Source organism: Penicillium alfredii (genome assembly GCF_028826965.1).
Source record: "Penicillium alfredii strain IBT 34128 chromosome Unknown utg000004l_segment0_segment0, whole genome shotgun sequence".
Taxonomy (NCBI): Eukaryota; Fungi; Ascomycota; class Eurotiomycetes; order Eurotiales; family Aspergillaceae; genus Penicillium; species Penicillium alfredii.
Genome location: NW_026622701.1, coordinates 1,625,484 through 1,652,562, shown reverse-complemented (window position 1 = coordinate 1,652,562; position 27,079 = coordinate 1,625,484). Strand labels below are relative to the sequence as shown.

General features: G+C 51.0%; 11 protein-coding genes across 11 annotated transcripts; 7 read left to right on the top strand and 4 right to left on the bottom strand.

Moving 5' to 3' along the window:
• Positions 1-523: 523 nt before the first annotated feature.
• Positions 524-7,970, top strand: NUU61_002283 (type II myosin; the record flags this gene model as incomplete). The annotated part of the gene is made up of 5 exons (XM_056652865.1): positions 524-958; positions 1,013-1,156; positions 1,218-1,402; positions 1,461-7,455; positions 7,524-7,970. The coding sequence occupies 5 exons, from the start codon at positions 524-526 to the stop codon at positions 7,968-7,970; spliced, it is 7,206 nt and encodes a 2,401-aa protein (XP_056513932.1).
• Positions 7,971-8,357: 387 nt separating this feature from the next.
• On the bottom strand, positions 8,358-10,233 carry NUU61_002282 (uncharacterized protein; the record flags this gene model as incomplete). Its single annotated transcript, XM_056652864.1, has 6 exons — positions 8,358-8,780; positions 8,886-9,218; positions 9,295-9,420; positions 9,479-9,816; positions 9,874-9,971; positions 10,028-10,233. The coding sequence occupies 6 exons, from the start codon at positions 10,231-10,233 to the stop codon at positions 8,358-8,360; spliced, it is 1,524 nt and encodes a 507-aa protein (XP_056513931.1).
• A 960-nt stretch (positions 10,234-11,193) lies between these two features.
• NUU61_002281 (pre-mRNA-splicing factor ISY1) lies at positions 11,194-12,054 on the top strand (the record flags this gene model as incomplete). Its single annotated transcript, XM_056652863.1, has 2 exons — positions 11,194-11,196; positions 11,299-12,054. The coding sequence occupies 2 exons, from the start codon at positions 11,194-11,196 to the stop codon at positions 12,052-12,054; spliced, it is 759 nt and encodes a 252-aa protein (XP_056513930.1).
• A 177-nt stretch (positions 12,055-12,231) lies between these two features.
• Positions 12,232-13,327, bottom strand: NUU61_002280 (putative GTPase MTG1; the record flags this gene model as incomplete). The annotated part of the gene is made up of 2 exons (XM_056652862.1): positions 12,232-12,990; positions 13,064-13,327. 2 exons carry the CDS (start codon positions 13,325-13,327, stop codon positions 12,232-12,234), a joined length of 1,023 nt encoding a protein of 340 aa, XP_056513929.1.
• A 337-nt stretch (positions 13,328-13,664) lies between these two features.
• NUU61_002279 (uncharacterized protein) lies at positions 13,665-15,913 on the top strand (the record flags this gene model as incomplete). The annotated part of the gene is made up of 4 exons (XM_056652861.1): positions 13,665-14,116; positions 14,174-14,267; positions 14,313-15,238; positions 15,301-15,913. The coding sequence occupies 4 exons, from the start codon at positions 13,665-13,667 to the stop codon at positions 15,911-15,913; spliced, it is 2,085 nt and encodes a 694-aa protein (XP_056513928.1).
• Positions 15,914-16,134: 221 nt separating this feature from the next.
• NUU61_002278 (arsenic resistance protein) lies at positions 16,135-17,471 on the bottom strand (the record flags this gene model as incomplete). Its single annotated transcript, XM_056652860.1, has 4 exons — positions 16,135-16,785; positions 16,856-16,942; positions 17,009-17,151; positions 17,210-17,471. The coding sequence occupies 4 exons, from the start codon at positions 17,469-17,471 to the stop codon at positions 16,135-16,137; spliced, it is 1,143 nt and encodes a 380-aa protein (XP_056513927.1).
• An 846-nt stretch (positions 17,472-18,317) lies between these two features.
• Positions 18,318-18,554, top strand: NUU61_002277 (uncharacterized protein; the record flags this gene model as incomplete). Its single annotated transcript, XM_056652859.1, has 1 exon — positions 18,318-18,554. One exon carries the CDS (start codon positions 18,318-18,320, stop codon positions 18,552-18,554), a length of 237 nt encoding a protein of 78 aa, XP_056513926.1.
• Positions 18,555-18,790: 236 nt separating this feature from the next.
• Positions 18,791-21,537, bottom strand: NUU61_002276 (phosphatidylinositol 3-kinase VPS34; the record flags this gene model as incomplete). The annotated part of the gene is made up of 3 exons (XM_056652858.1): positions 18,791-19,583; positions 19,660-21,429; positions 21,479-21,537. 3 exons carry the CDS (start codon positions 21,535-21,537, stop codon positions 18,791-18,793), a joined length of 2,622 nt encoding a protein of 873 aa, XP_056513925.1.
• Positions 21,538-21,953: 416 nt separating this feature from the next.
• NUU61_002275 (uncharacterized protein) lies at positions 21,954-23,291 on the top strand (the record flags this gene model as incomplete). The annotated part of the gene is made up of 3 exons (XM_056652857.1): positions 21,954-22,131; positions 22,226-23,038; positions 23,110-23,291. The coding sequence occupies 3 exons, from the start codon at positions 21,954-21,956 to the stop codon at positions 23,289-23,291; spliced, it is 1,173 nt and encodes a 390-aa protein (XP_056513924.1).
• Positions 23,292-23,726: 435 nt separating this feature from the next.
• On the top strand, positions 23,727-24,660 carry NUU61_002274 (uncharacterized protein; the record flags this gene model as incomplete). Its single annotated transcript, XM_056652856.1, has 2 exons — positions 23,727-23,856; positions 23,975-24,660. 2 exons carry the CDS (start codon positions 23,727-23,729, stop codon positions 24,658-24,660), a joined length of 816 nt encoding a protein of 271 aa, XP_056513923.1.
• A 1,315-nt stretch (positions 24,661-25,975) lies between these two features.
• Positions 25,976-26,776, top strand: NUU61_002273 (MARVEL domain-containing protein; the record flags this gene model as incomplete). Its single annotated transcript, XM_056652855.1, has 5 exons — positions 25,976-26,038; positions 26,112-26,271; positions 26,346-26,530; positions 26,605-26,651; positions 26,743-26,776. 5 exons carry the CDS (start codon positions 25,976-25,978, stop codon positions 26,774-26,776), a joined length of 489 nt encoding a protein of 162 aa, XP_056513922.1.
• Positions 26,777-27,079: the final 303 nt, after the last annotated feature.

Sequence of the window (27,079 nt, the reverse complement as noted above, 5' to 3'; positions counted from 1 at the left end):
TGAGCTCAGACATCCCACATGGTCATGGCCGAAGCGCAACCGAGGCGGGTGTAAATTGCAGTCTCCAGAGAGAAAGAATACTGGGATGCCGAGGACTGTGCTTTGTGTGAAGATGCAAGTGACGCGTCTTTGGATGGAGATTAATAGAGAAAAGATGAGTAGTAGAGGCAAGGATCCAGAGAATAAAGAGGCTTTGGAGTGAGGAGTGCGGCCGATCGATTGACTACGCGCCGGCGAAAAAAAGATCGAGGTATTCACGTGATGTGCAGAAGCACGGACCAGCGATCGGCGGGAGCCCGAGGAACGCAGTGTAAACAAACATCATCGCCATCTTGTCATTGCGGGCTGCTTCCACTATTGACCTCTCTGGGTCCGTGGCCTTGTATTTCATACTTTCTCTGGTTTTTCTTCATATTCGCCAAACTTGAAATCCTGACCACCGCTTGTTGCTGCACTAAGGCACCTCGTCGGCTATGAGCAACACCCGTGTGTATGGATAATGCCCCATTGAATTACCTCCAACATGCTTCCCTCCCAGCTGAATGGCTCGCCCAAGCGGGCGAACCCTTTTGCCCGGTCGTCTCCTTCACCAGCACCCCAGTCACAACAGGGCCGACCGAAGTCAGCAATCATCACCTCATCGAATGGGTTGGAATCGACCAAAGGACACGCGCGCAACTCGTCAGTCTCACAGCTCTCGCACACATTATCACCGGCAACCCGTGAACGGTCAAACTCAGCAAGGAACAACGCTTCATCGGGAACATTTGCCCCAGGGTTTATCAAGTCAGAGGAGTTGCGCCGAGGTGCTGATCAAATACGGGGACTGGAAGGTGACAATGATTTTTCCGGCAACAAATATGTCTGGTTACGAGATCCCCAGAAGGCCTTTATCCGGGGCCTAGTCCTGGAGGAATTGGAAGGAGGACGATTGTTTGTTCAGAGCGAGGATGGCAATGTATGGACTACACTTATCCTGGAGATGTGACCCCGCCACTGACACCTTTGACAGCAACGGGAGGTAGATGCGGATCAGGTTGATAAGGTCAACCCGGCCAAATTCGACAAGGCAGATGATATGGCGGAACTCACGCACCTGAACGAAGCCTCCGTGGTCCACAACCTCCACACCAGATACCAGTCCGACCTGATTTATGTGCGTGCATTTCTTGAATCATCTTACAAGATTAACTATACTGACTTATATTGGGGAATAGACATATTCCGGGCTTTTCTTGGTGACGGTTAATCCGTATTGCCCTCTGTCAATTTACAGCAACGATTACGTGAAGATGTACAAGGGCCGGGGTAGAGAGGAAACTCGACCCCATATCTTTGCCATGGCCGACGAGGCGTTCCGCAATCTTGTGGAGGAAGGCGAGAACCAAAGCATCCTCGTGACGTAAGTCGTGTGGGCTGGCAATTTAAAAGATGTCAAACTGACTGGGAGTACAATCTAGTGGTGAATCTGGCGCTGGAAAAACAGAGAACACCAAAAAAGTTATCCAGTATTTGGCGGCAGTTGCTACGTCCGACACGCCATATGCCCGATCCGGGGCGAAGCAGTTTTCTGGTCTTTCCCAGCGAATCTTACGTGCCAACCCCATTCTTGAATCGTTTGGAAATTCCCAGACAGTACGGAACAACAACTCGTCCCGGTTCGGGAAGTTTATTCGTATTGAATTCTCGCGATCTGGTCAAATCTCCGGGGCTTGGATTGACTGGTATCTGCTTGAAAAGTCGCGAGTGGTGAAGCCTAACCCCAACGAGAGGAATTACCATATCTTTTATCAACTGCTGCAGGGGGCTGATCGCAAGACTCGAGAAAAACTCCTGCTCTCAGATCTCCAAATCGAAGATTTCGGTTATACAAGAGAAGGTAATGACTCCATCGTTGGAGTATCTGACCAAGACGAGTGGAACTCTCTTATCGAAGCATTCCATGTGATGAATTTCTCCGAGGCTGAGCAGATGAGCATTCTGCGTACAATTGCTGCCGTCCTTCATTTGGGCAATGTGTCTATCTCCAAGGAGAGCGTGCGTGCTGATCAAGCAGCCCTAGCAGCTGATGGGTATCCCAGCGTAGAGAAGGCCTGCCAGCTTCTCGGGATTTCTGCCGACCAATTTGTCAAAGGCCTTCTCCACCCCAAGGTGAAGGCCGGTCGAGAATGGGTGGAGAAAGTACAGACGCCTGAGCAAGTGCGCTTGGCACTCGATGCTTTGTCCAAGGGCATTTACGAGCGTGGATTCGGAGACCTTGTGACCCGGATCAACAACCAGCTTGGCCTTGGCTCGATGGCCGGGGACGACAACTACTTCATTGGCGTCCTGGATATTGCCGGTTTCGAGATCTTCGACAATAACAGCTTTGAGCAGTTGTGTATCAATTACACCAACGAGAAACTGCAGCAGTTCTTCAACCATCACATGTTTGTGTTGGAGCAGGAAGAGTACGCCAGGGAGCAGATCGAGTGGCAGTTTATCGATTTCGGCAAGGACTTGCAACCGACGATCGACCTCATCGAGTTGACGAATCCGATTGGTATTTTCTCTTGCCTCGACGAAGACTGTGTGATGCCCAAAGCCACGGACAAATCCTTCACCGAGAAATTGCATTCTCTCTGGGATCGAAAAACCCCCAAGTACCGATCGGCTCGCCTCAGCCAAGGCTTTGTTCTCACCCATTACGCCGCGGAGGTGGAGTACACGACGAATGACTGGCTTGAGAAGAACAAGGATCCTCTCAATGACAATATCACCCGTCTTCTTGCGGCTTCCCAAGAGCGGCACGTAGCCAATCTTTTCGCCGACTGTGCGGACCCTGAAGAAGATGGCGGCGAGTATCCCAGAAGCCGAGTGAAAAAGGGGTTGTTCCGAACAGTGGCTCAAAGACACAAGGAACAACTAGCCAGCCTGATGGCTCAGCTGAATTCGACCCATCCTCATTTTGTGCGCTGTATATTGCCAAACCACAAGAAACGCCCGAAGATGTTGAACGCGCCTCTGGTACTGGACCAACTTCGATGCAATGGTGTGCTGGAGGGCATTCGAATTGCTCGCACAGGCTTTCCGAACCGTCTTCCTTTTGCCGAATTCCGACAACGGTATGAAGTGCTCTGCCAAAACATGCCGAAAGGCTATTTGGAGGGACAGAGCGCAGCACAGATCATGCTGGAGAAGCTTGGGATGGACCGAGCATGGTACCGAGTCGGCCGAACAAAGGTGTTCTTCCGGGCCGGTGTTTTGGCTGATCTAGAAGAGAAGCGTGACCAGCTCATCAGGAGCATCATGACACGGTTCCAGTCTGTGGCTCGGGGGTTCACGCAGCGTCGCATCTCCAACAAGCGGCTGTACCGAGCCGAGGCGACACGGATCATTCAGCAGAATTTCCACGCTTACCTGGAACTCAAAGGCAACCCTTGGTGGCGAATGTTCTCGAGAATGAAGCCTCTTCTTGGAGACACTCGAACTGCTAAGGAAGTCAAGAAGAGAGACGACAAGATCCACGAGCTGGAAATAAAAGCGAAACAGGAGATCGCAGACCGTCAAAAACTGGACGAGGAGCGGCGTCGTACCGAGATCGAAATCCAGAAGATCCAGCAAACTTTGGAAAGCGAACGCGCGCTGGCCCTGGACAAGGAAGAGATCTTCAAGCGTTTGCAAGTTAGGGAAGGTGAACTCACCGAGAAACTTGCGGGTGCGATTGCCGATCAAGAAAGTCTTGAAGAGCAACTCGACGAGCTGGTCGATGCGAAGAAAAAGGCAGACGATCAACTGCAACTCCGAATCACACAGCTCGAGCAGGCAGGACTCATTATCCAGCAACTGGAATCCGAGAAAAATGAATCACAGGCCCGACTCGCGGAAATTGACGATAAGCTGGCTGAAACGGAAGGCCGATTCTCAGACAAGAACGGTCAAATTCAAGAGCTGGGCCAGGAGATCAAAATGCTTCAAAGCCACCTGAGTTTGAAAGACCGCAAGCTTCAAGATTTGGAGGCCAAGCTATTGAAAACCGACCAGGACCTTGATGTCAAGCTTGCCAACACCACCAAGGAGCTGGACAAGTCCAAAAAACAAGCACGGGACCTCCTCGATGAGAATCGCACCATTCGCCAACAGATATCCGAACTCTCCTCTACTTCTACGGGCTACGAAGACCTTCTTCGACGAAAGGAAAGTGAAATGGCAGTCCTCCGTAACGATGCAAAGAAGCACGAAGAGGAAAAACGGAGCATGGAATCCGAAAAGAACTCACTTTCAACGCGTCACGACAACATGCAGAAACGCCTTCGCGAGGTCCAAGCCGAGAGAGATGCCATGCGCTCTGAGAAGGTCCAACTGGAGCGTGAAGCTGCAGATGTTAAGCGGCTTCTGGAGGCAAAGCGATCCGAGGATGCCGAGGCTGGGGAGAGCAGAAAGCTGCTAGAGCAACAGGTACACGATCTGAAAAATGACCTGTTCAAGGCTCAAGCGGACCTGAGTCGAGAACGCCAGTCCAGAGACGACGTCCAGATGCTGGCGGAGCACAACCTTGCCGACTTGACCGACAAATACAACTCGCTCAATGAATCAAAGATTACTATCGAGAAGGAGATGTACATCCAGCAAGATTCGTTGCGTCGTGCCACCGAAGCCCGTGTCACTGCCGAGCAAGCGCGGAAAGATCTGCAGGCTGAATTGATCAAACTCCGTGACCGATTTACCGACGTCGAAAATGCTCGCTTGAATGCCGAGGCCGAGATCGAACGCAAGATTATGACTCAGGCCGAAGACCGTATGGGTAGTCTGCGCAAGGACCTTGATAGTAAGGCACGTCAACTTGAAGATGTTGAATCAGAACGGTCCCAGCTGTCGACCCGGATCCAAGAGCTGATGCAGGCGATCTCGGAATCGGACAACTTCCGTCTCCGCCATGACCAGCACAAGGAACGCCTCGAGAGAGAGCTTGTGACGTTGAGAGGCAGACTGACGGCTTCTGAAAACGATAACCGATCCCTCCTGACCAAGATTCAACAGAAGAACCTCGATATTGCTCGGTCGAATTCCAAGGCTAGTGACAACAATCGACTCCGGTTAACGAACCTTCAGAAGGAGAAAGCTCGTCTCGAAGAGGAGGCCAAGAAGCTGGGTCGTCAGCTGGGTGATTCACAGGTTGCTGTCACGTCTCTGGAGAAGCAAAAGGAGAAGCTGGCGTTGAGCTTGGAAGATCTCAACCATGAGGTTAATCGTGAGCACAAAAACAGCCGCAATGCCGAAAAGGCCGCTTCTACTGCCAACATTCAACTTGCCGAAGTCAACCGCAATCTGGAGAATGAAAAGCAGTTGCGAAGCCAAGCCCAAGCCAATACCCGACAGTTGCAGGGGACTTTGGACCGAGCGAACAAGGAGATTGAAGATTTACACCGGCAATTGATCCTGTTGCACAAAGTCTTCGAGCCCGAAGCTACTGAACCCACCAAATCCTGGGAGGCCGTCCAGCCGCACCTGTCGAAGCAGGTTGATTTGGCCCAGGTCCTTGACACCGTGCAAAACAAGCTGCAAGTCACCGAGGAGAAGTACATGAGGGCTGAGAGCCAATTGTCTGAAATGCGCCGACGCCACGCCGATGAGATGAAGGAGCTGGACACACGGTACTCATCTTCCAAGCGCGCTTTGCTCGAGGAGATCGATCAGAACGAAGTCGCAAACAACCGGACCCCGACGCACTTCAGGAAGGATTCCGAGAATGCCTTGAAGAGGTTTTCTACTCCCACGACGCCCAACAGACGTTACAACGTTTACGAAGGAGCAAATGAGTCTGCCCGGTCGGATCGCACAGTGGATAGCGTCGGCTACCAGAGACGAATGGATACGGCCGCTGAAATCGAGGAACTCCAGAACAAGCTTCAAATGACGGAGATGCAAAACAAGCACCTACAAAGCCAACTTGGATCGTCTACACCAACTCGTGATATTTGGCAGGATGACAGCCCCTCAGTTCGTCGTATGCAGCTCCTCGAACGTGAAAACTACCGTCTGCACGATCAGCTCGATGATTCCGCAAAGAAGGTGTCGTCCTTGGAACGCAGCATTCGATCCGGCGAGCTGTCGCTCCGTGACGTCCAAGCGAAGTCCCATGAAGAGCTTTACGACTTGATCAACTCGCAGGAACAAGCCAGGCGCTCATTGCTCAAGGTTCACAACGAAACCATGGCTGACTTTGGCGAGGCCAAGGCCCACTTTGAAAAGCTGAAGCGCGGCAAGGCATCATTGGAAGTCGAACTTCGAGACGCCCGATCCGAGACACAGGAGCTGCATGTGGCCCGGGACCAGGATGCGACTAGCCGGAACCAGCTTCTGCAAGAATTCTCTGACTTGCAGATTCGTCTGGACGCCGAGACATCAAGGTCTGCTGATCTAGAGTCAGGTCTCAGCATGTACAAGAGTCGTGCAGATGAGTATTTCAACAAGCTTGAGCAAGCCGAAATCGCTGTTCTCAAAGCCAGTCGTGCCGAGCAGTTTGCCAAGTCGCAAGGACAGGAAGCCGAGGATACTTATGCTCAGATAATGGCGGAACGCAAGGATATGGATGCGCTTGTGGAAGATCTCTCGCGGCAGACTCAGTCACTGGAAGCGCGGATGGAGGACCAAGCTGCGGAGCTCCAAGGTGCTTTGCAGGCCAAGCAGCGTCTCCAGAACGAACTCGAGGACTACCGCAATCAGCGAGCGATTGATCTGGAAGACAAGGAGACCTCTATGGAACAAACCCGACAAAAGTACCAGCGAGAATTCTCTACCTTGAATAACGAGCTGGAGATGGAGCGCGAGAGGGTTCTGAATGTCCGTGGAGAAAACACTCGCCTCCGCGAAGAGCTGGAAGACCTGCGCAGCAAGTGGGACGACGAAGTGCTGAATAGCTCGACATGGGCCAAGGAGAAGGCTCGCATGGACATGATGTTGCAGGACGTCACCACCTCTCGCGACGAGGCTGCCAATGCTCACAATGAAGCCCAGACCAAGGTCGTGACGCTCCTGTCGCAGGTGCGTACGCTCCGGACCTCTGTTGACGATGTCACAGCCGAGCGCGATATGCTCCTCAAGGATAAGAAGATGCTCGAAGGCCGACTCGCTGAAGCCGGCGAGCGACTTGAAGATCTTGCCAAGGGCGAAAGCCCATCCATGCGCAACGCTGCCAGCATGGACCGCGAACTTCTGCAGCTCAAGTCTAAACTGGCCCAGCAGGAAGATGTCTCGACTGCAGCGGTTGGCAAGATGCGCCGGGCTGACGCTTTGGCAACCGAAATGCAGAAGGAGGTTACGGCCGAGCGGGAGACCAATGCCCAGCTGTTCAAGGACAAGGCAGCTCTGGAGAAGCTTCTGAAGGAGGCACAGCTCCGCTGCGTCGACTTGGAAACCAAGAGCTACTCATCCGGTAGCCAGGATGTTCGCTTCTTGCACAAGCGGATCAAGGAGGTAAGATAGCCCCGGGTAACCTTGCACTGTTTCAAATGCGACTTATGTACTAACATGGCTTCCTGCAGCTGGAAACCCACCTTGAGGACCAAGAGAGCAAGCATACCGCCGAGCAGCGCTCTCTCCGCAACGTTGACCGCACCGTTAAAGATCTCCAATCCCAAATTGACCGGCGCGAAAAGATGAACGCTCAGCTCAACGACGATGTCAACAAAGGCCGCGACAAGATTGAGCGCCTCCTCCGCAACATCGAGGAGCTCCAGCAGAGTGACTCGGAGGCACAGATGCAAGTCCGTCGGGCGGAGCGTGAACTGCGCGAGGAGCGAGAGAAAGCGCTCCGGCTGGAGCGCGAACTAGGAGGATGGAAGTCGCTCCGGGGTGACAGAGGCAGCACGATGAGCCGCTCGCCCATGGCTGGCTTTAGCGACGTGGGCAGCCGCCACGGCAGTGCTGCCTATGGATCTAATGATACCCCCAGCGGAAACCCAGCAACACAAAGGGATTCTTGTGAATAGGGTTTAGGACAGGCTTGGGTTGATTTTGTGTGGTGTTGCAAGTCATGGCTTTGAATTGTTTCGTGGGCGGCGTATGATGTGCATTCTGGGGAGAGGGATGTTTTCGATTCCGTATTTTTGCTGGCCTTGTGTCTTGTTCATATTGCTTGAATGGCCACATGTCTTTTTATGTCTTTTTCCTGTTATCATGTTTCAGTATCAGATGAGAATTTGTGTTTCGGTGCCAGGTTCGAATGAACTATCTATACAGTGGAGAGATTGTGATCATTGACTTCTTACATGAATCCTAGCTCAAGTTTTGCAGTTGAACAGACCGAGAAAATGATAATTATGCAGCACTACCCTCGGTTATCCTACTCTGAAATACTCCATGTTTAATTCCCATGATCAGTGCACATATCGGAAGGAAACCACCCCATCCGCCCTATATCCAGTCTTGGGCCCTGCAATCGCCGATCCCGCCAACGCCCCCTCCTCCAGCTCAGCCCTCGCAAGCTCGGCATTCTCTCGCTTCAAATGCCACTTGATCCCCAGCGCCATTATCGCGCAGACCAGACACGCCCCGCTCATGACTCCACCACCGGCATAGTAACGAGGCTTCTGTGAGTCTGGGAACATATACGAGGTATAGAAATGGGCCACGCCAGCGCCCATCAAGTTGACAATAGCCAGTGCAGTTGCACGTTTTGTTTTGGGACGAGGTAGTGATGAGCTCAGCCATGAGACGCAGAGATTGTAGGGTGAGTATGAGCCCGCGGTCATTAGGAACATGCTGAAGTAGCGACCGCCTGTGGTTGGGACGAGCATTGCCTGAAAGGAACTACAGTTAGTTTATGGATCAAATGACAAGCCGGAAAGGAATGAAATGAAAATCTTGAAATTGTAGAACGATGACTCGAGGGGGCCTTTTCTTACCAACAGGTTCCCCAGCAGTGCAAACAGCAATGGAATGGAGATGTGGTAACCTCGTTCTTGCTTGTGAGCCGCATGGAAAGAGATAATTAGAGAGCAGACAAATGCAAAGCCATAGGGCGGAGCGGTAAGCAGCAGCGTGATGGTTTCATCGTATCCCAGGGTGCTGACGATCGACGGGAAGAAGTTGTTGAAGGATTGGGCTGTTATGAGTGCCATTTGCAAGACGATGAACATGTACAGCTTTGGGTCGACCACTGCTTGCTTTACGCCCCAGAATAACGAGTCGGGGTCGTTGTCGACAAGACCGGCGTTCTCATTACGCAGTCGCCAGTCCTGATGGGATGAATGGTCAACATCATAGATCTGGAGGGATTGTCCCAGCATATTCAAAGCATATCCAATCACTTACAGCCAGCAATTGATGCTCCTGGGTCAGCCACCATCGCTTGGTGAGTCCGGGATAGTCGGGAATCAGGGGGATCACTAGTAACGCAATCACCACCGTCATGGATCCTTCTATGATAAAAAGCCATTCCTATGAAAGAGTCAGAAAAAACCATCGAAAAATATATTTGGAATTGGAAAATACTCACCCACGCCGGTCGACCCAGCTTGCCCTCCATGCGCGCAACAATACCCGCAGCAATCAGTCCGCCAAATGCGCTGGCCAGCATATTGGCACCATAGAGAAGTGCAATTCGCGGGGGTAGCTCTGCCCGCTTATACCAACATGACATCAAGAAGAACACCCCTGGTAAGAAGGGTCCTTCGACCAGCCCTAAGACAAACCGACACAGCAATAACCCAGCAAAGTTATGCGTGAAGGCTTGACACATGGACACCACGCCCCAGCTGGCAGTCACGGCGCCGATGTAGATGGATGGCTGAACTTTGGTGATCACCATGTTGGAGGGGACTTGAGTGATTATATCTGAGTATTTGTTAGTGGGATTTGTTCAAGTCATTCATTCCCGAGGTATTCACCTACATCCAACATAGAATATCATCAGGCAGGTGTTATACTGCGTGTTCGTAATGCCGAGGGTATCGGGGAGTCCAGCTATCTTTGCGTTGGCGATGTTATTCCTGTTGATTATGATCAGCGGAAAATGCTACAGAGTCAAGGTGGAGAAGAGACAAACCGGTCGAGAATGTTCATCAAGAAAAGGATAATGACCGCAGGAAGCAGACAAGTATCCAGCCTTCGTACAAGGCCGGCCTCGAGCTTCTGAAGCTCATGGGCTTCATGAGATGCAAGTTCTTCGGGGAGAGGAAGCTGTTGCAGAGGTACAGCCTTGACATCTTCGATTAATTCCACGTCCCGTTTCGACGGAGCAATAGTATCCATAATGGGACCAGATGTCAATTATGCTGGGTTTTTTCTGCAAATACTACGACAGGCCAGGATTTGACAGTCCTCGGGGAAGGAAAGCGGGACTAAACATCTTTATGGTCCTTTTCTCTCCAAATACCGCACCTTTATAGCAAATCGTCGCCTCATTACTTTCTCTCTACATCGGGGTGGTTTCCGGAATCCGGGGTAAACGCGGGGAAGCCGTGGGGGCACGGACTTTGATCATCCCATCAAGTAGGTGTAAAGGGCCCTGCGCGTACAGGCCGGTGAGAAAGCCGAAACTTGAGTCTTGAGTTACATGAGCTTGTCTTGACTTTTCCGAACTCTAGATCCATAAGCAGAACACATATAAAATCAGATAGGAAAATAAATCACTTGGGATGAGGTGAATTATGGGATATTGGAGAGCTTCAAGGATCAAGATCTCTGGATTTAGAATTTAATCGACGTTACTGGAATTTCTTCAATCATCTTTACTCATCCCTGTAGCTAGGCATGCTCGAGCACTAGAACAGAGCAGGAGATCGAGAAGTAGCAGGACATATATACAGGGAGAGGGTCGGTGTGCCGATTTAACTCCGGTTTATCCTCAGAATTATAAAAAGGGAAGCATCCATATGAAGCAGCCTGCGAGAATTATAAAATCAGGTGCATAAAATATTTAAATAGCAGTATGTAGTGGAGAATCGACACAACCTTTAGGTTCAACTTCACGCATATTAACTGAATTTAGTATTGATAATAGGTATCTCATCGATAATTTCCTAGCCTAAAAACAAAACAGAGCAAGGCAATATTTCAAGTATGAGAATAACCGCTACATAGTAAAAGCAGAGATAGACGGCGCTAAACCAGACCACGTGATTACCGCGATAAGCGCCTCGAGCTGTCAAGCTTCATGTCCAACGTTTCTTCAATCCAGCCTTTTCCAGTCGACGGGGCCAATTCGTCACCATGGTGAGTCCATTCTTTCTCAAACCCAAGAGCAAATATGCGCAGCCTTCAATGAACCCATGATAAAAATATTTTCTTTTCCTTACTAACCCCACCGTACCCAAGGCCCGCAACAGTGAAAAAGCGCAGTCGATGCTGTTCCGCTTCCGGGCGCAACAAGCAGCAGACCTCGGAATCATCGATATCGGACGCACCCGCCGACCCAAGGCTATTACAACCGTCGACTCGATCCCCACTTGCGAACGCTGGCGCGGCCAAGTCCTCCAAGAAGTCTCCCGAAAAGTGTCACGCATCCAAGAGCAAAGCCTCAGCGACTACCAGATCCGAGACCTCAACGATGAAATCAACAAGCTCATGCGCGAGAAGTGGGCATGGGAGATGCAGATCCGCAACCTCGGCGGCCCGAATTACATGCGCGGCACTGGGCGGGTCTATGATGACGATGGACACGAGATCCCGGGCGGGGGCAAGGGCTATCGATATTTCGGTCGCGCGAGAGAGCTGCCCGGTGTTAAGGAGATGTTTGAGGCTGCGGCCCGTCGCGGTCGTGGGCCCGCAGAGGAGGAAGACGGCGCCAAGGCTGGAAGGGGCGGGGATATCGCGACGAAAAAAGTCGATGCCAATTACTTTGGCTATGGGCTGGATGAGGAAGATGGGACGTTGCTTGCTTACGAGCGCCTAAAGGAGAAGGAGGCTGTCGAGGGTCTGCGTCGTCAGGGCGATGATGACGCCGAGGATGGCTGGCAATCTCTTCCCGGAGATGCCGGTGACGGCGTCGAGTGGAGGCTCCCGACGATGGAGGAAGTCCAGGAAGAGCTGGTCGATAGGCGCCGGAGACGGCTCCTGTATAAGATCTCTTGATCTGGAGTTTTCATCTTCGTTTCTGCTGTGCTTTGACTATGTGCTTGGGCGTTCCGGGTGCTTCTGCAAAATATTCACGTCTCGAGCATTACCATTTCTCGTCTTTGCTAATGATACATTGACCTGCTTCAAAGTCATATCGGGGTAGGAAGGTCTATTCGTTATCTGTATAGTACATTATGCGGAGTTCTTATTTACATCCAGTTTGTTCTTGCGAGTCATTCGTTCGTTTCTTAGCGCCTGGGTCATGCTCAGGCGGGCGGGTTGCTCAGGATCATCCCGGCGCCGTTCTTCCGCCTCCAAGTCATCGAGCATGAACCGGCCCACGTCGCCTGCACGCCATTTCTGAATAAAATTCAGCGCGGCAGACTCCACAATGGGGACGCCGCCTTTCCCCAGCAGACCGGTTCGGCGCGCGAATGTCTCGAGAAATGGCACCACATCGTTTGTCGGGGCCGACCAGCGTTGATACGCCTGCGCATCATGCAAGTTGACTTTGTATAGAAGATAGTCCACCAAAGTGACTGGTGAGATAACCGCGTCCTTGACACAGCCGCAGAGCGCCAACTTGAGCATGTTCTCCGCGTCTGAAACGTAGGGCATGAACACTCCTGGTGTATCCAGCACGTACACGTGAGACCCGCTCTCGCGTTCGATGATTTTGACTGGACTGGCTATCTTCCGTGTGATACCGGGTTGCCCCCCAGTTTTCAATGCCTTCGCTTTCCCCATGCCTTGATTGCGCAGGTGGTTGATTAGGGTCGACTTGCCGACATTGGGCATTCCGACCACCAGTACGCGGCACCCAACTAGCCTGTCTGGGGCCTCGGCGTCGTTGCGGAGGTGTTTGATTATCTGGTTGATACCCTGACGGGACGAGGAGTCGACAAAGAAAACTGCGCTATCCGGATCGAAACTCTGAATCTTTTTCTCTGCCTGTACTCGTTGAACGTGTAAGTTTCACGGTCTCTATAGAAGGGTGAAGTGTTCCGATTCGGCGCGTACTTACGAGTCTCTGTGCAGGTGATTGGGGAATGTTCCCAAGATCTCTTTTGGTGTAGACAATCAGCCGCCTCGTCTTGCCCAAGGCTTCTTCAAACATTGGATTGATCGATGTCACTGGCGCGCGGTAGTCGCGACATTCGACGACGTAGTCAATGGACGCCAGCATGCTCTTCATTTTGCTGAGTCCAGCTCGGTGGTGTCCTAGGAAATAGGACCTCGGAATGGCCCCATAATGGGGAAAAACTTGGCGTGGAACGAACGCGGCCATTGTGAAATGCTATGGAGGTAACAGATGCATAGTTTTCTGGCTGCAGATTACTGAGCCATCTGCCTCGACGAACCCCGAAGAGCAAAGCTGGGAAGAGCGTGAAGCGGCGAAAACCACAATTCTGCCGGAGGCTCAAAGCGGGATTTCAGGCGGTGAGAGTATATGATGGACTTGAGGCAACCAAGCCAAACTCTCCATTGGATCACCCGAGGGATTGATTCGGGCTAATTTTGCTCTTTTGACACTCTGTGCGACCTGGTGCAAGTATAGAATCTTTATATTTTAGAATTGTCGTTGCCTGCCTTCACGTCCTTCCAGCATATGCATCCTTTAGATCATGTCGCTGATGTCGGCTTTTCGGCCACCGTCTACACGCACTTCGTCGATTCGAAGTAGATCACGCCCTCGGCGACGAAGAAGGGCTGGAAGACATGATGCTGCAGAGTTGGACTCCGAGAATCATTTCCATGACCCCGATGCTCACTCGATTATCACACCCTCGAAGCATACCCCAAGACCGCTCCGAGTCTTGCGAGGCTCAGTAGCGGCTGGTGGTCCCCTTCGTCCGTTCCGGCTTGTGAAGCAAGATATAGTCAATCTCCGTCGGCGATACTTATCTGACTGGACAGTGTTCAACCAATTGATCTTTGCCAGCGCAGTTTATGTTTTCTTCACGAATCTCCTGCCAGGAATCACCTTTGCCAGCGACTTGTATGTCCTGACAGGAAAGAGCTGGGGCACCATTGAGGTTGTGTTTAGTACGGGACTGTGTGGGATTATCTTCTCACTGTAGGTGATTTGGATATCTCCCAGCTATGCTGGATAGTTATTGATCGGCTGGGATAGATTCTCAATTCAGCCTCTCACCATCCTGGGTGTCACCGGTCCCTTTTCAGTGTTGGCTGAAAACATCTACTCGCTCTGTGAAGAAGCTTTCAAGGTTAGTTCTTTGAGTGAGTTGTGTACAGACAACTAAACCAGCCAGATTCCTTTCCTCCCGTTCATGGCTTGGTCTCTCATTCACTCCGCTTGGCTACACTATATTCTGGCTATAATCAATGCGCATGACTGGACTATGCGCTATGTCACGACTTTTGCTACTGAGATATTTTCTCTCCTCAACAGCATCATATATTTCCACAAGGCCATCCAAGAGTTAGAGAGAGCACATGATTCCCTTTCCTTCGCGGCGTTCCTCTACGCTGTGATTGGCGCCGTGGGAACTATGCTTCTTGCCATATTTCTCTCGACAGCCGAGAGCTGGCGACCCTTGTTTCACCGTTACATTCGACTTGGATTGACGGAATACGCTGCAGCCATTTCGATCATTGTCTTCATTGGCTTGCCTTATGTAGGCGAGCTAGCGCATCTCGACAAGATGACTCTCCCAGTCAGTAGTTCATTCCGACCAACCTCACCTGAGCGAGAAATATTCTTTGTCGAGTTCTGGAAATTACCCGTCCAATGGGTCTTTGTGGCTATCATTCCTGGCCTGATTATTACAATTCTCTTTTTCTTTGACCACGAAGTCAGCTCGATTATCTGCACGATCGATCGATATGGGACTCGCAAGCCGGGCGGATTCGCATGGGATATCATTTTGCTGGGCACAACCACAGCTCTCTGTGGGATTCTCGGTATTCCGCCAGCCAATGGTCTTCTTCCGCAGGCCCCCTTGCACTCGGAGTCTCTCATGCATGCCGAGAAAGAAGAGACCAGAGTCATCGTCAACGAAAAAGTCGAGACGCGAGAGGTCCGCCGTGTCTATGAGCAACGCTGGTCAGCATTTCTCCATTCCGGGGCGATTCTATTGTTCGTCAGCCCACCGCTCATGAAAGTGCTTGGCTTGACGCCAACCAGTGTCCTTGCGGGTCTTTTTCTTTTTATGGGGGAGCAGAGTCTATCAGTAAAGTAAGTCAGGGATACTTGGATATCTTTCTTGGGATACGCCCGCATACTAACTTAACTCTCAGCCCTATCCTATATCGTACATTTTATCTTCTCACGCCGCCATCAGAGTTACCGCCACTACCACACTCCTTACAAGTGTCTACCAGATCTAACCGGGATGCAGCCGAGGATTCCGTATCTTGTACTCCGTCCTACATCCCAATCCACCTCTACACACTACTGCAGATTGTCATCACTGTGGTGATATTCATAGTGACTTTAACCAAGGGTGCACCTGCGTTTCCAGTATTGATCATTGCCCTCGTACCTTTCCGGCTGTTGGTCATGAAACGCTGGTGGCACCGTGAAGTCCTCCGATTCGTGGACGCCTGGGCTTGTCGTGAGGGAACCCCAGAGGATGACGAGGACACAGTAACGAAGGGTCACCGGGCTACCGAAGAGAACTCAAGTGGTGGTGTTTTTGCTGGCCAGGGTGTCTTCCACCCTGATTCCGAACAAGACACTCGTCGAGGTTCATTGCCCAACAGGGCGAGTGCAGAGCCCAAGCAGGCGGATGAGGGACATGCTGATATTGGCCATCAGCGTATGCATGGCATGGCCGATGACAGCATGGCTCACGAATGGATTGAGCTCGGGGATCAAGCCCCTGATGAAGAGCTTGGACATAGGAGATAGATGTTTAGAAATAAAGATTTTTCATTTTTGGCATAGCCCTTGTTTCGATGAGCAAGATAACAGCCATTAATATCGATATCTTGACTTTAAAAATGTAGAAAAGTTGATGCACCGTGATTTATTTTTAATCTATGCTTGCCCGTAGAGTGTATTTAATTCCAATAATAATATTTTAGGACCTCTCAATAGGCGAGAATAAGTGCTAGCAACATTCCATCCTTTTAATCCTTCCAGCCCAGCCGATTAGCGATAACCTTCACAGCGTAAACCAAGCCCAACAACACCGGAACCTCAATCAAAGGTCCAACAGTAGCAGCCAGCGCCTGGTTACTATTCGCGCCAAACGTCGCAACAGCAACCGCAATAGCCAACTCGAAATTATTGCTAGCCGCAGTAAAGCTCTGCGTCGCAGCCAGCTTATACCCAAACCCGCATCTATGCGCAATAAACAAAGTCGCGAAAAAGACCACAGCAAAGTAAACCACCAGCGGCGCGGCAACCCGAATCACCGAAACAATCTGGTGGACGACCTGTCGGCCCTGCGACGCAAACAGCACCAAGATCGTGAACAAGAGCCCGATCAGCGACCACGGACTCGCCCACTTCAGAAAGACCTGGTCGTACCATTTCGCAGAGATGGCTTGGCGGATTGTGAACCGCGTGAGTATTGCAGCGCCGAGGGGAATGCCGAGGAATACGGCGACGCTTTTGGCTGCGGTGGTGTATTCGAAGGTTACCGAGTCGCCGCTGATGACGCGGATAAAGAATACGCCCATGGGTGCGAAAAGCACCATTTGGAGGAGTGAGTTGAGTGCTACCAGGATGGCACAGTATTCTCCGTCTCCGCCGGCGAGACCTGTCCATATCAAGACCTGATCGAGAAATTGTGTTAGTAAATTTTCGATTAAATGTACAGTTCGTCTTTTTAGTTAAACTGCTTACCATGGCAATGCACCGTGCAATTCCAACCAGAATCAGTCCCTGTCGCAGCTCAGGCTCGTCGGGTAGGAAAGCCCATGCCAGGCCCAACTATCGAGGTCAGCATGGGCACTAGGAATGAGAAAATATACCTGACATAGTCAAAGAATCGCATACCATTAAGAACGGAGCAATAATCCAGTTGAGCACTATGCTAAACGCCATCTGGATCCATATCTGTCGAGTTTGAAACACCCGATGCAGAGATTCATATCGGACTTTGCAGAGAATCGGGTACATCATAACAAGTAAACCAACAGCTGTGCAATAATATGTTAACTTGGAACCTGGAATACCATGTTATAGAATTCTACTCACCGATTGGAACTGACACACCAACAAATGTGCCTCGTTGTAATGCAGGACCAGTGTTCGGGACCAAGTTGCCCAGAATGATCCCGATGGCCATGGCCAGGAAAATCCATATCGCAAGAAAGCGATCCAAGATGCCGAGATTTTTGAACGCTGATTGTTTTTCTTGGGGTTTTGTTGAAACCATGGCGCTTTCTTTCTCTATATCGGGAGTTGGGTTAGTAGTCGAACTGGGCGGATTGAGGCTTTCGTGTTGTATCGACGCCATCGTGAACCGAAAAAAAAAAAAAAAAAAAAAAAAAAAACAAGTGATTAATGATTATAAAAGGTATAAGTGATGAAAGGAAGATTTCTATCAGCGAAGAATTATCTCAATTATAGACGCGGTATACTGGTCGATGTCACTAGCGCACGCTGATTGGACGAGCCGTCTCGGTTGGGTGAAATCTGGAGTTCCTTTGCTATGAGCAATCTGATTGGCTATCATCCTCGTCTATGGGACTGCAATCGTTGAAAACCTCGACATCATGATATTCGTAGTACGCAGAATATATATATATATATCTCGATTTCATGGACCAAGTATTAAGCATCTGTGGAAACTCGCATAGGATTCCTTTGTAACTGCCCCCCTAAAGATGAAGCAAATCCATTCATCACAATAGTAGTGAGATTGTCTCCCTTGAAGAGTAATAATACAAAGTTTCAATCTAGCACTTTAAGATCAAAATTTATACAGTGGAGCCTCTTGTGCCTTGTAAGCAGGTGCAGTTTATTGTCGGTTGGCATAGGGCATCCGGGCGCCTCCCCGAGTTACGTGGTGATCGACCATCTTGGCTAGATAGTTGTAGTGTGATCCACACGTCCGATCCTTTAAAAGCCAAGCCCGCCCTCATAGTGCTGCCATAGAACATTTTCCTTTGTTCACACCACTATATGATATCTAAGTCTTGACACGAACATATAAAAGTGCACGGTATAGATGTTCCACAGAGTACTTATCAGAAAAACACTAAAATCTTGCCTAGATCCATTTGACTGAATGGGGCCGAATATTATATCATTATTTCCGATGTGTTGATACACATCAAGAGTTAAACAAAATCAAACCAGCATGTTCGACTGGCTGAAACGACTTTTCTCCTCCGATGCCCAGGCGAACGCCAACACAAACCCGACTGCTGAAAACTCCAAATCGCAAAAAGAATATGAAAAGGCCCAGAAACGGGCTGCCAAAAGGCGCAGCCAGCAGGTGCGCGCTCGTGAACGGGAGTTGGCGCGGAGGCAGCATGGAGATGGGAAATTCTACATAGGGGGTTCAGGGGATGCCGGAGGACAAGCTGGAATGTAAATCAGAACTAAGCAAATCGATTGACTCTGTTGGGTATTCTAGTGGTTGTGTATATCCATGTTGCGCCGAGTTCTATGCCACACCTGTCCGAGATTATGCCCTAAATCCCCCGACCTCAACGCCGTGTACACGCCAAAAGTAAACAGAAAGATCCAGGCCCAAGCTTAGCCAGAGATTCCCAAGGGCTCGATTATGGATACGCTGTGAAGCCAAAAGGTAGAATCCAGAGATCGAAATTATGCTCGCCAACCTTGTACAAATTCGTGCAAGCGATCAATCACAACACCAAAGATGGCATTGACGCTATCGCCGATGAGTTGCTCGAAATGGCGAATGGCTTCCTCTTCGGACATCTCAAGATGGAAACGCTCCTTGACCTTCAGCACGGCCTTGTCGGGCTCGACACGGATATCGGGGATATTGGCGTCAACCATCAAACTAAACAGATTGAGAATCAAATTGGCGGATTTGCGCAGAGTCGTATAGGCAGTGTAGCAGTACTGCTTGAACTGCAGATAGTGTGGCGAGGTTGTACCACCCATGCCCTCAACCATCTCCTTGCAGAGCTTCATCATTGGAGCGAAGGGTTTGGGGTCACGCCCCAGGATGAAACCAAAGTCAGCGTGGAAGAAGTGGCCATCTGGCGCAAGCAGCAGGTTCTCGAGGTGACGGTCGCCCACGCCGAGGAGGTAAGTGATCACACAATACCCCGCACATGATTTGATATACGTGTCCATGGTCTCCTTGCGGACCCCGAGTGGCTCGCTGTCGTCTGGGTTGTTGGCTTCCAGATAAGCCAGGATGGATTTGTACTTGGCAGAGGCGGCCGAGAGAGAGGTTGACGGAATGAACTGCACCGCACCGGCAGTCGAATTAGTGGCAAGGATTCGATATGGGGTCAGCTTCAGATCGAGGTTTTCCTTTTGCAGCAGACGGTCCATCAAAATGATGATTTGGATGACCAACTGATCCTGACGCAGATCGTCGCCAACCTTGAACAACAGGGGGATACCGTCGACCATCAGTGGTCTTGAATGTAATGTGTAAAGGGGAGAGTGTTGATTTGAAGACGTTGGACTCATCGGGGAAGCATCCAACCACGAACACGTCGGGATCCAAGGGGAGAGGCAAGGGAGGGTCAATATGGATCAAATCATTCTTCGGATCACGTAGAGACTTTTTCAGCTTTTCGATTTTCACGACCCGATTCTCCCGAGCGAAGCGGATGTCTTTGGCAATCTTCGAGAGAACCGTGACCAGCTCGCCTTGCCGTAACAGGGTCTTGCGATGTTCCGGATGGATCTTTTCTAGCTCGGCCATGAAGTAGTATTCAACCCGCGCGAAGAGTCGGCGCTGGCTCGACAGCGTGCCTGGACCGGCATCATCACATTCGACCATGAGATACCAGTGCAGGTAGTTTCCAAGTTTGAAGTTTTTCGCGGCCCGCGTAATGAGGAAATTGGCGAGCGAAGAATCAGAGGCAGCGTCTTCAGTCTCAGTCTCAGAGTTCTCCTCGTACTTCAGAGCCTGGACCAATTGCAAAAGATACAAAAGAAGCTCATCGTCATCTGCCTTGCGAAGTCTTTCCACGGCATACGAACGAACCGCCGGGTTGTCAAAGGTGGGCCCCAGGAGCTCCAAGGCATCATCGACATCAATCTCCGTCCATTTGGGAAGAATCTCGATAGCCTGACGTGACTCTCCCACGTCTCGCCAATTGACCGATTTGACGAACTTCGTCAATGCCCGCTTCTCTCGGGTCAAATAGTATCTGAATCGCCACACAAGGTCCTTCTCTTCAGCAGTGAGGTCCTGTGTTGGTTCGTATGATAAGATTACGTTCAGATCGTCACGGTTCTTCTGGTTGGGCTTCAGGTCCCGGTCCATGATCCCTGTCCTATGACTGCGGATCAATCGCCGGTGCTTGTCTTCACAAGGGTTCCCGGCTTGACCGACTTCGGGATCATAGATGCGGATGACTCCTGTGCCATCAGCTCCCTCGATTCCAGGGCCGAATCGGACTTCTGGGACTGGTTTCAAAGCAGAATTGGGATGAGAGGGCACATTCTGTGGATAGGACGAGATGGGCGGCGGAGGATATTGGTGGTCGGCCCAGACGATCGGATGATCAAAGCGTGGAAATTCCACATAGAGCACAAAATTCTCATCATCCAGACCTTCTTCGTCCGAGCTCTCGTCCTCATCGGGAGTCTCCTGGTCCGATGTCTTCAGGCGCAAAGCGCGTTTGCGAGCCGCTTCTTCGGCATTCAGCTTCAGCTTCTCCAACTGGCGGAACACCATCTGATCCATCCAGTCAATCCGGGTAATTTCGCCCATTTCATGCTTCTTGATCAAGACCTCGACTCGCTCCAATTCCGATTCTTCCAATGACGGGCCCAGAGGATCGCGGGAATTGGGTCTCCGTCGCTTCGGCGGTGGAGTCGATGGGGTGGTTGTCGACGAGAAACCATCGGCAGCTTTATGACGATACACCTTGCACTTTTGCCGTCCCATTCGTAACTTGCCCTCATGGTTGAAAAGTGGGATCGTTGTTCCGCCGAATGGCACATCGTGGCCTTGGACTCCATCACCCGCCAGCGGGGACAAATCCCAGATCGTGATCGCCAATTGAGAATTAAGAGGTGCATCCTGAATGGACATGGGCATCTGCAACCATTCATTCCACTGTCGGATGGTCTTGAATGCTTTGTATGAGGTCTGCAAAGGTACACCGAGGGGCTTTGAGTCCGCCCACAGCTGGGCGGTCACAAACAGATCCGAGGCAGGGTTCTGAGCGGATCCGACATGACGTAGTTCTGGGTTCTTGAGAAGAACGGAGAATGGGGTTTGCTTCTGCTTCCCTTCCAAGGAGCCACTGCGAAGCTGTCAGCATATTGACTTCATGGGTCCCGCGAGAGACATACATCTTGATGTAGACTGGAAAGCCCACCTGGGTGGAAACAGCAAAGGTAAATGCTTCCATCTCCGTGTCCCTAAGACTGTGTCCCTAAGAGTCACCGAAGGCTGAAGCTCCAAGCTTCTGACGCGGGGGAGATGACATCACGTGAGACACGCGATCTGGCGACGCGCCTCGAGATCGGCGGGTTTGGTTTGGCTTCGGTTCATTGCGGTTTCGTCCATCTTCGCCCGTTTGCTGGGGTTTTACAGTGTTCCACGCTAAAATTTGGTGTGGTGTCCACTCGCTTGATTTCCTTGATTTCTTTGTTTCTATAACTTGCATCTCAGCTGGCATCAACGCAACTCCGATCGAGCATGGCACCCATTCTTCACTCTCAGCTGGACGAGGCAACGCGAAGTTCCAGCCCAATTTCATCGCCTAACTCATCATACTCGGACAAGGAAAACCCCCACAGAAGCACCAACAAAAGAAACACCCATATGGCGCGCTCAAGTCAAAACAAGCGTCGACGACTGACCGACCGCACTACCAATATCCAGTCGCAAGTTCCCTCATCGCAAGGTGGCAATGATAAAAGATACTATGACCCCGACCAAGATGCTGGCGAACGACGGCAGATTCGGAGAGGACTGAGAGATCTGACCAGGGAACTGAATGGTAAGTTGCCGTTGTGGGAATGGGTGATGAATGACAGGAACACGTTCTAATAGCCGAGAAAAAACAGACTCGCGAGCGGAGTATCTTCAGACAGGAAACGATGGGCTATACAAAACCGTTGAGAAAGCCAACGAGATCTTCGTCCAAGTCAAGCAGACGTCCGACGCCACCATTGATTCACGCCTCCTCGTCAGTGCCGCCGATCTTTCGCATAAGAAAACCTCCCAGCTCGCACTCGGGGAGTCTACTGCAGGAATCGACGTCGATGAATTTGTTTCAAAGTGTATTTCGTTCATGCGTGACGGCCCAGAAAGTACCACAGCCTCGCCCAACGGGACTCAACGTCGATCGCGTGTCTCCAGAACCCAGCGAGAAGCCAATGATAGTGATGATGAGGATGTGGGCGACGCAATGAACTGGGACTGGCTGGGTCGAACTGCGTGCTTCCCGTATAATGCTCGGCCCGCTGTATCTGGATGGTTATTGGGGCCACTGTCGCTTCAAAAGCGCGCGCGGCAGCAGATACAGCGGAGAGAGGCGGAGCGAATTGATCCATCACTAGCAGTGCAGCCTCAAGATCTTGAACAGCAGGACCTCGACCAGCAGGAGAACTCGAATCTCACCGTGATGTGCTCCGAAATTAACAGGAATCTTGCGGATACCCAGAAAACGAGCCAAGAGATGGTGGAAGAGAGACTATCCCAGGAAGAGGACCCCAGTCCGGACAGGGTGCAAGAAGTGATGGACCAATACAATATTGCTGACGATGGCGGAATTCCTCTGTTCCGTTTCTGCATCAATCCCCGCTCCTTTGGACAGAGTGTGGAGAATATGTTCTACGTCAGCTTCTTGGTTCGCGACGGAACTGTCGGGGTTTCTGTGGATAGCCGCCAGCTGCCAACGCTTCGTGAGTTTCTCCGGCTTTACTATACAATATCCAGTTTTCGCATTGCACTGAACTAACGGGGGCTTTGATAGATGCCTCGGCGCCATACGCGCCTAGTGAAGCGCAGAAAAAGGGCATTCAGAAACACCAGGCCGTTTTTAGTCTGGATTTTGAGACATGGGAGCAACTGATCGAAGTCTTTGAAATTGAAGAGTCGATCATTCCCCATCGCGAGGAAACCATGGGGGAAACTCGTCGGGGCTGGCATGGTTAGCCTGTTCGTGTGCTTTGATCTCAAGCTTATTATTCTGCATGATACCCTTTGGTCATTTTTGCATTGCTAGCAGCTATAGATCAATCTTAATAGCAATAGCGTATTACACGATCACAACTATAAAAATGTCACTTGCTCTGTACTGCCGGGGGATGTGGAGCCGAGGCTGATAAGCCCGCAATCATCACGTCACCTCTGAAGCTTCAGCTCGGTCGCACTTTCATCTTCATCTTTGCCCCTCTTTCTCCCACGCATTGCGAATATACTGTGTGTCTCGCTTGAGAAAGCTCCACTATTCGTCTAGTAGCATTCCCAGTGCTGAATTGTGTTCTTCCACCTGCGCTGCACAGGTGCGAGCTGTTGAAAACTGAGACACCCAACGCCAGGGAGTGTAACTCTCGAGTGAAAACCAAATCGCGAAACCCACCCGCCAAAATGCTGCAGCTCTTTCCGTCGAATCCAGCGGCCACGATGGTCATTCGCCAGGTGACGCCCGATATCGTCACAATGAGCCTACCGTTCGCGCGGTTTGGACACCTGCAGTTCGGCGGCCGAGGGACACTGGGTGAGTAGTAGCCCACCCTTACAGGAGAGAGGAGCGCATACCATCCGGAGCATGAGCATGGTTGACTGGTACTACTGGGTCTGTGATCTGCTGCTAACCCACTCCTTGCGTATGGCAGTCAAGCTCTCCACGGGTTCGCTCGCAGTGTTCTCGCCGGTGAGTCTCACGCCCGAAGTGCGCGAGACAGTCGATTCCCTCGGCGGTAACGTTAAGTACATCACGGCCCCGGATCTCGAGCACCACCTGCACATCACCTCCTGGAAGAAGGCATACCCGCAGGCCGAGATCCTTGCGCCCGAGGGCCTCTGGGAGAAACGGCAGTCGAACCCCGAGTTCAAGGATACCCCGTTCCAGCATGTATTCCGGAATGATGGGTCCCCGCGGACGATCTCGGCCGAGTTTGACGCCGACTTCGATTCCGAGTACGTGCACGGTCACGGGTCGCGCGAGCTAGTGTTTTTGCACAAGCCCTCGCGTTCTGTCATTGAGGCTGATCTGCTGTTCAACCTGCCCGCCCATGAACAGTACTCCAAGACCTCCGAAAAATCGAAGCCGAATTTCCTTACGAAATTAGTGCTCCCGCTGCTGTCGACGGCACCGCCCGCTATGGGACATAGACGGTTTGCGTGGTGGATTTTGTCTCCACGGGACCGTCCCGCCTTCACCGAGTCTGTGAGGCGTATCGAACAGTGGGACTTTGATCGGCTGATCCCGTGCCATGGCGATGTGATCGAGACTGGTGCTAAGGGGGTATTCCGGGATGTGATGGCATGGTTTTTGCCGGGCGATAAGAAGAGCGTCTAAGGCGCATTTATGAATTGTTGATGTGATTTTTGGGGGAGACTTTTGAGGGCAAGTGACGACTAATACCCATGGTGTTGAGTGAGTGTGTATGTTGAGTGGGAGTTTCTTATCCTTACTTTACCGGCAAGGCGTAGGCAGCATGAATTTTCTGGTCAAGAGGCTTTGCTTTTTCACTGCCACAATGGATGTGGCCCTGTACTGCAAGGCCCGGGGATTCTATACATAGTAATTGTGGCACCGCAGTAGATCTCTTCTGCCTACGATGGAGATCGCGCGAGGCTTTCACGCTAGCGAGGGGAATTTCCTGGGTCTACACTGGTCATTGCGATCCAAGTAGAAGAAAAATCAAATAAGATAAAAAGTGCAATCCATGGATGAATATACCCTCCATCAATTTCGCAGCGCAAGCAGGTCCACCCGCCCCCACGTCATAGGGCTGACGTCGGCATCAGCCACTTACCCCAAGACCTCCGGGAGAATACTGTGAAGAGTTCTGGATCAAGTGATGTCAGATTTCGCAAGGGGGCAGAGAGTAGTTTTACAGTGAGTTCTACAGTGCTGTATGTACTCGGATCATCGGCAGCTACAGTACAGTACTGGAATGCGGGACGTGTGGAGGATTTGCTGCGCATGTCAAGCGGGCTCTGCAGGCTGCAACGATGTTGCTCTCTCGAGTGGAGACGAGAGGTGCGTGGGCGAAAAAAGAGAGGAGAGAAAGAGACAAATAGTGGCGATCGGCAACGTCCTCCAGTCCAAATTCCCAGACCTGGCCAACGCATCCCCGTCGAAGAAAACAGGGATGGGCTGGGGTACTTGCCAGTGAGACAACCCAGTAGACACGGGCAAGTAACTATCCTGATAGTCCACGATCCTCCTTGCTCCGATCGGAAGTAAGAAAAAGAACAAGTCAAGCCACGGGCACGTAAGGACGATCTACACTGCCTGAACGCCAAAGCAAAAAAAAAGAAGTTGGGCGAAGATGATGCTAGCCCTAACTGCTTCGGGAGAGATCTGACGACTCTGCACGAAGTCGGTGGGTCTTGGTGTCTCGAGCGGGTTTATTTTATGTTAATTTGATTTTAGTTACTTCATATGATTCGTTTCTTGCTTTTCCTTTTCTTTCTTTTTTTTTTCCTTGGCCCTTGCTTGCTGGCTTTTAAAAGGACCGGCTTTCCCCCTCTAGCTCGTGGGGGTTGCTTGTGCCACATCTCTCTATTTACCTCACATCTCATCTACTCTCTACATCGACTCTTTACCGGACCTCTTTCTTAACTGACCAATTCATCGTCTACCTCTATCTATTATCACTACCACCATGCCCGTCGTCTCGCGCCTCGCCTCCATCGTGCTCCGCGTCGCGGAAATCGCCTTTGCAGCGGTAAGGGAAACCCCCCAACCCCCCAAGCCATACAGAAAAATAATAGCTGTTGCTCACATTTTCTCCTATCCAGATCGTCGCCGGTCTCATCGGGCACTACCTCGCCTCGTCTTCCGACGTCGACATCTGGCCCCAAGCCCGCTGGATCTACACAGAAGTCATCGCCGGCCTATCGATATTACTGGGCCTAATCTGGCTCATTCCGTTTTCCTCGAGTTTCTTCAGCTGGCCTCGTACGTACTTCCACATATTCTGCAGATTCCTATTATGCATGTCGTGTACGAAGATATACTAATCTTTCACACAGTGGACGTCCTCATCTCCTTCGCGTGGTTCGCGGCATTCGGTATTCTCGTCGACGCCCTGCGCCATCTGCCCTGCGGCAGCATCTGGGGATGGCACTTCTTCAACAACTCGGTCTGTGGGCGCTGGAAGGCTGCTGAGGCATTTAGCTTTTTGTCGGCTATTCTCTGGCTCGTGTCTGCCATCGTGGTATGCTATCACTCAATCCTCTCGATGGATCTATTTTGTGTTTGATTGCCTTCTAATATGACTCTCTCCTGCAGGGTATCTGGTTTACCTTCCGTGTTCGCGACACTACTTCGGATGGAAAGTAAGTTACCAACTACTACACCCTGTGCACTGATTCTCTTGTCTACGTCTACTCCCTGGCCTCGTTACGTAGGCTAATATTCAACCAATAGCCACCGCCGTCGCTGGGGTCGCTCTGCTGTCTAAAATGGGCTAGTTAAGGGCTGCATGCATGTCTTTGTTGACTCAGAGCGAATGGGTTGCTCCTTGAAACCTCTCTCTGCGAATTGCCCTTGCAAAAACGCAAAAAAAAAAAAAAAAAATCACCCGTTCATCTCGGTCATTCATGATCTTGCTACTTTGTCGCGTTCACCTCTTCATGATCTGACGGAGGTCCACGAATTACGACTTATGTTGATACCCTTGGTTGGAACCATGGTTGTGGTGCTTTGATTTTCTATTGTGATAGTCGCTCGTTCAGCCAATACATACATCCTTTTTCAAAAAGAA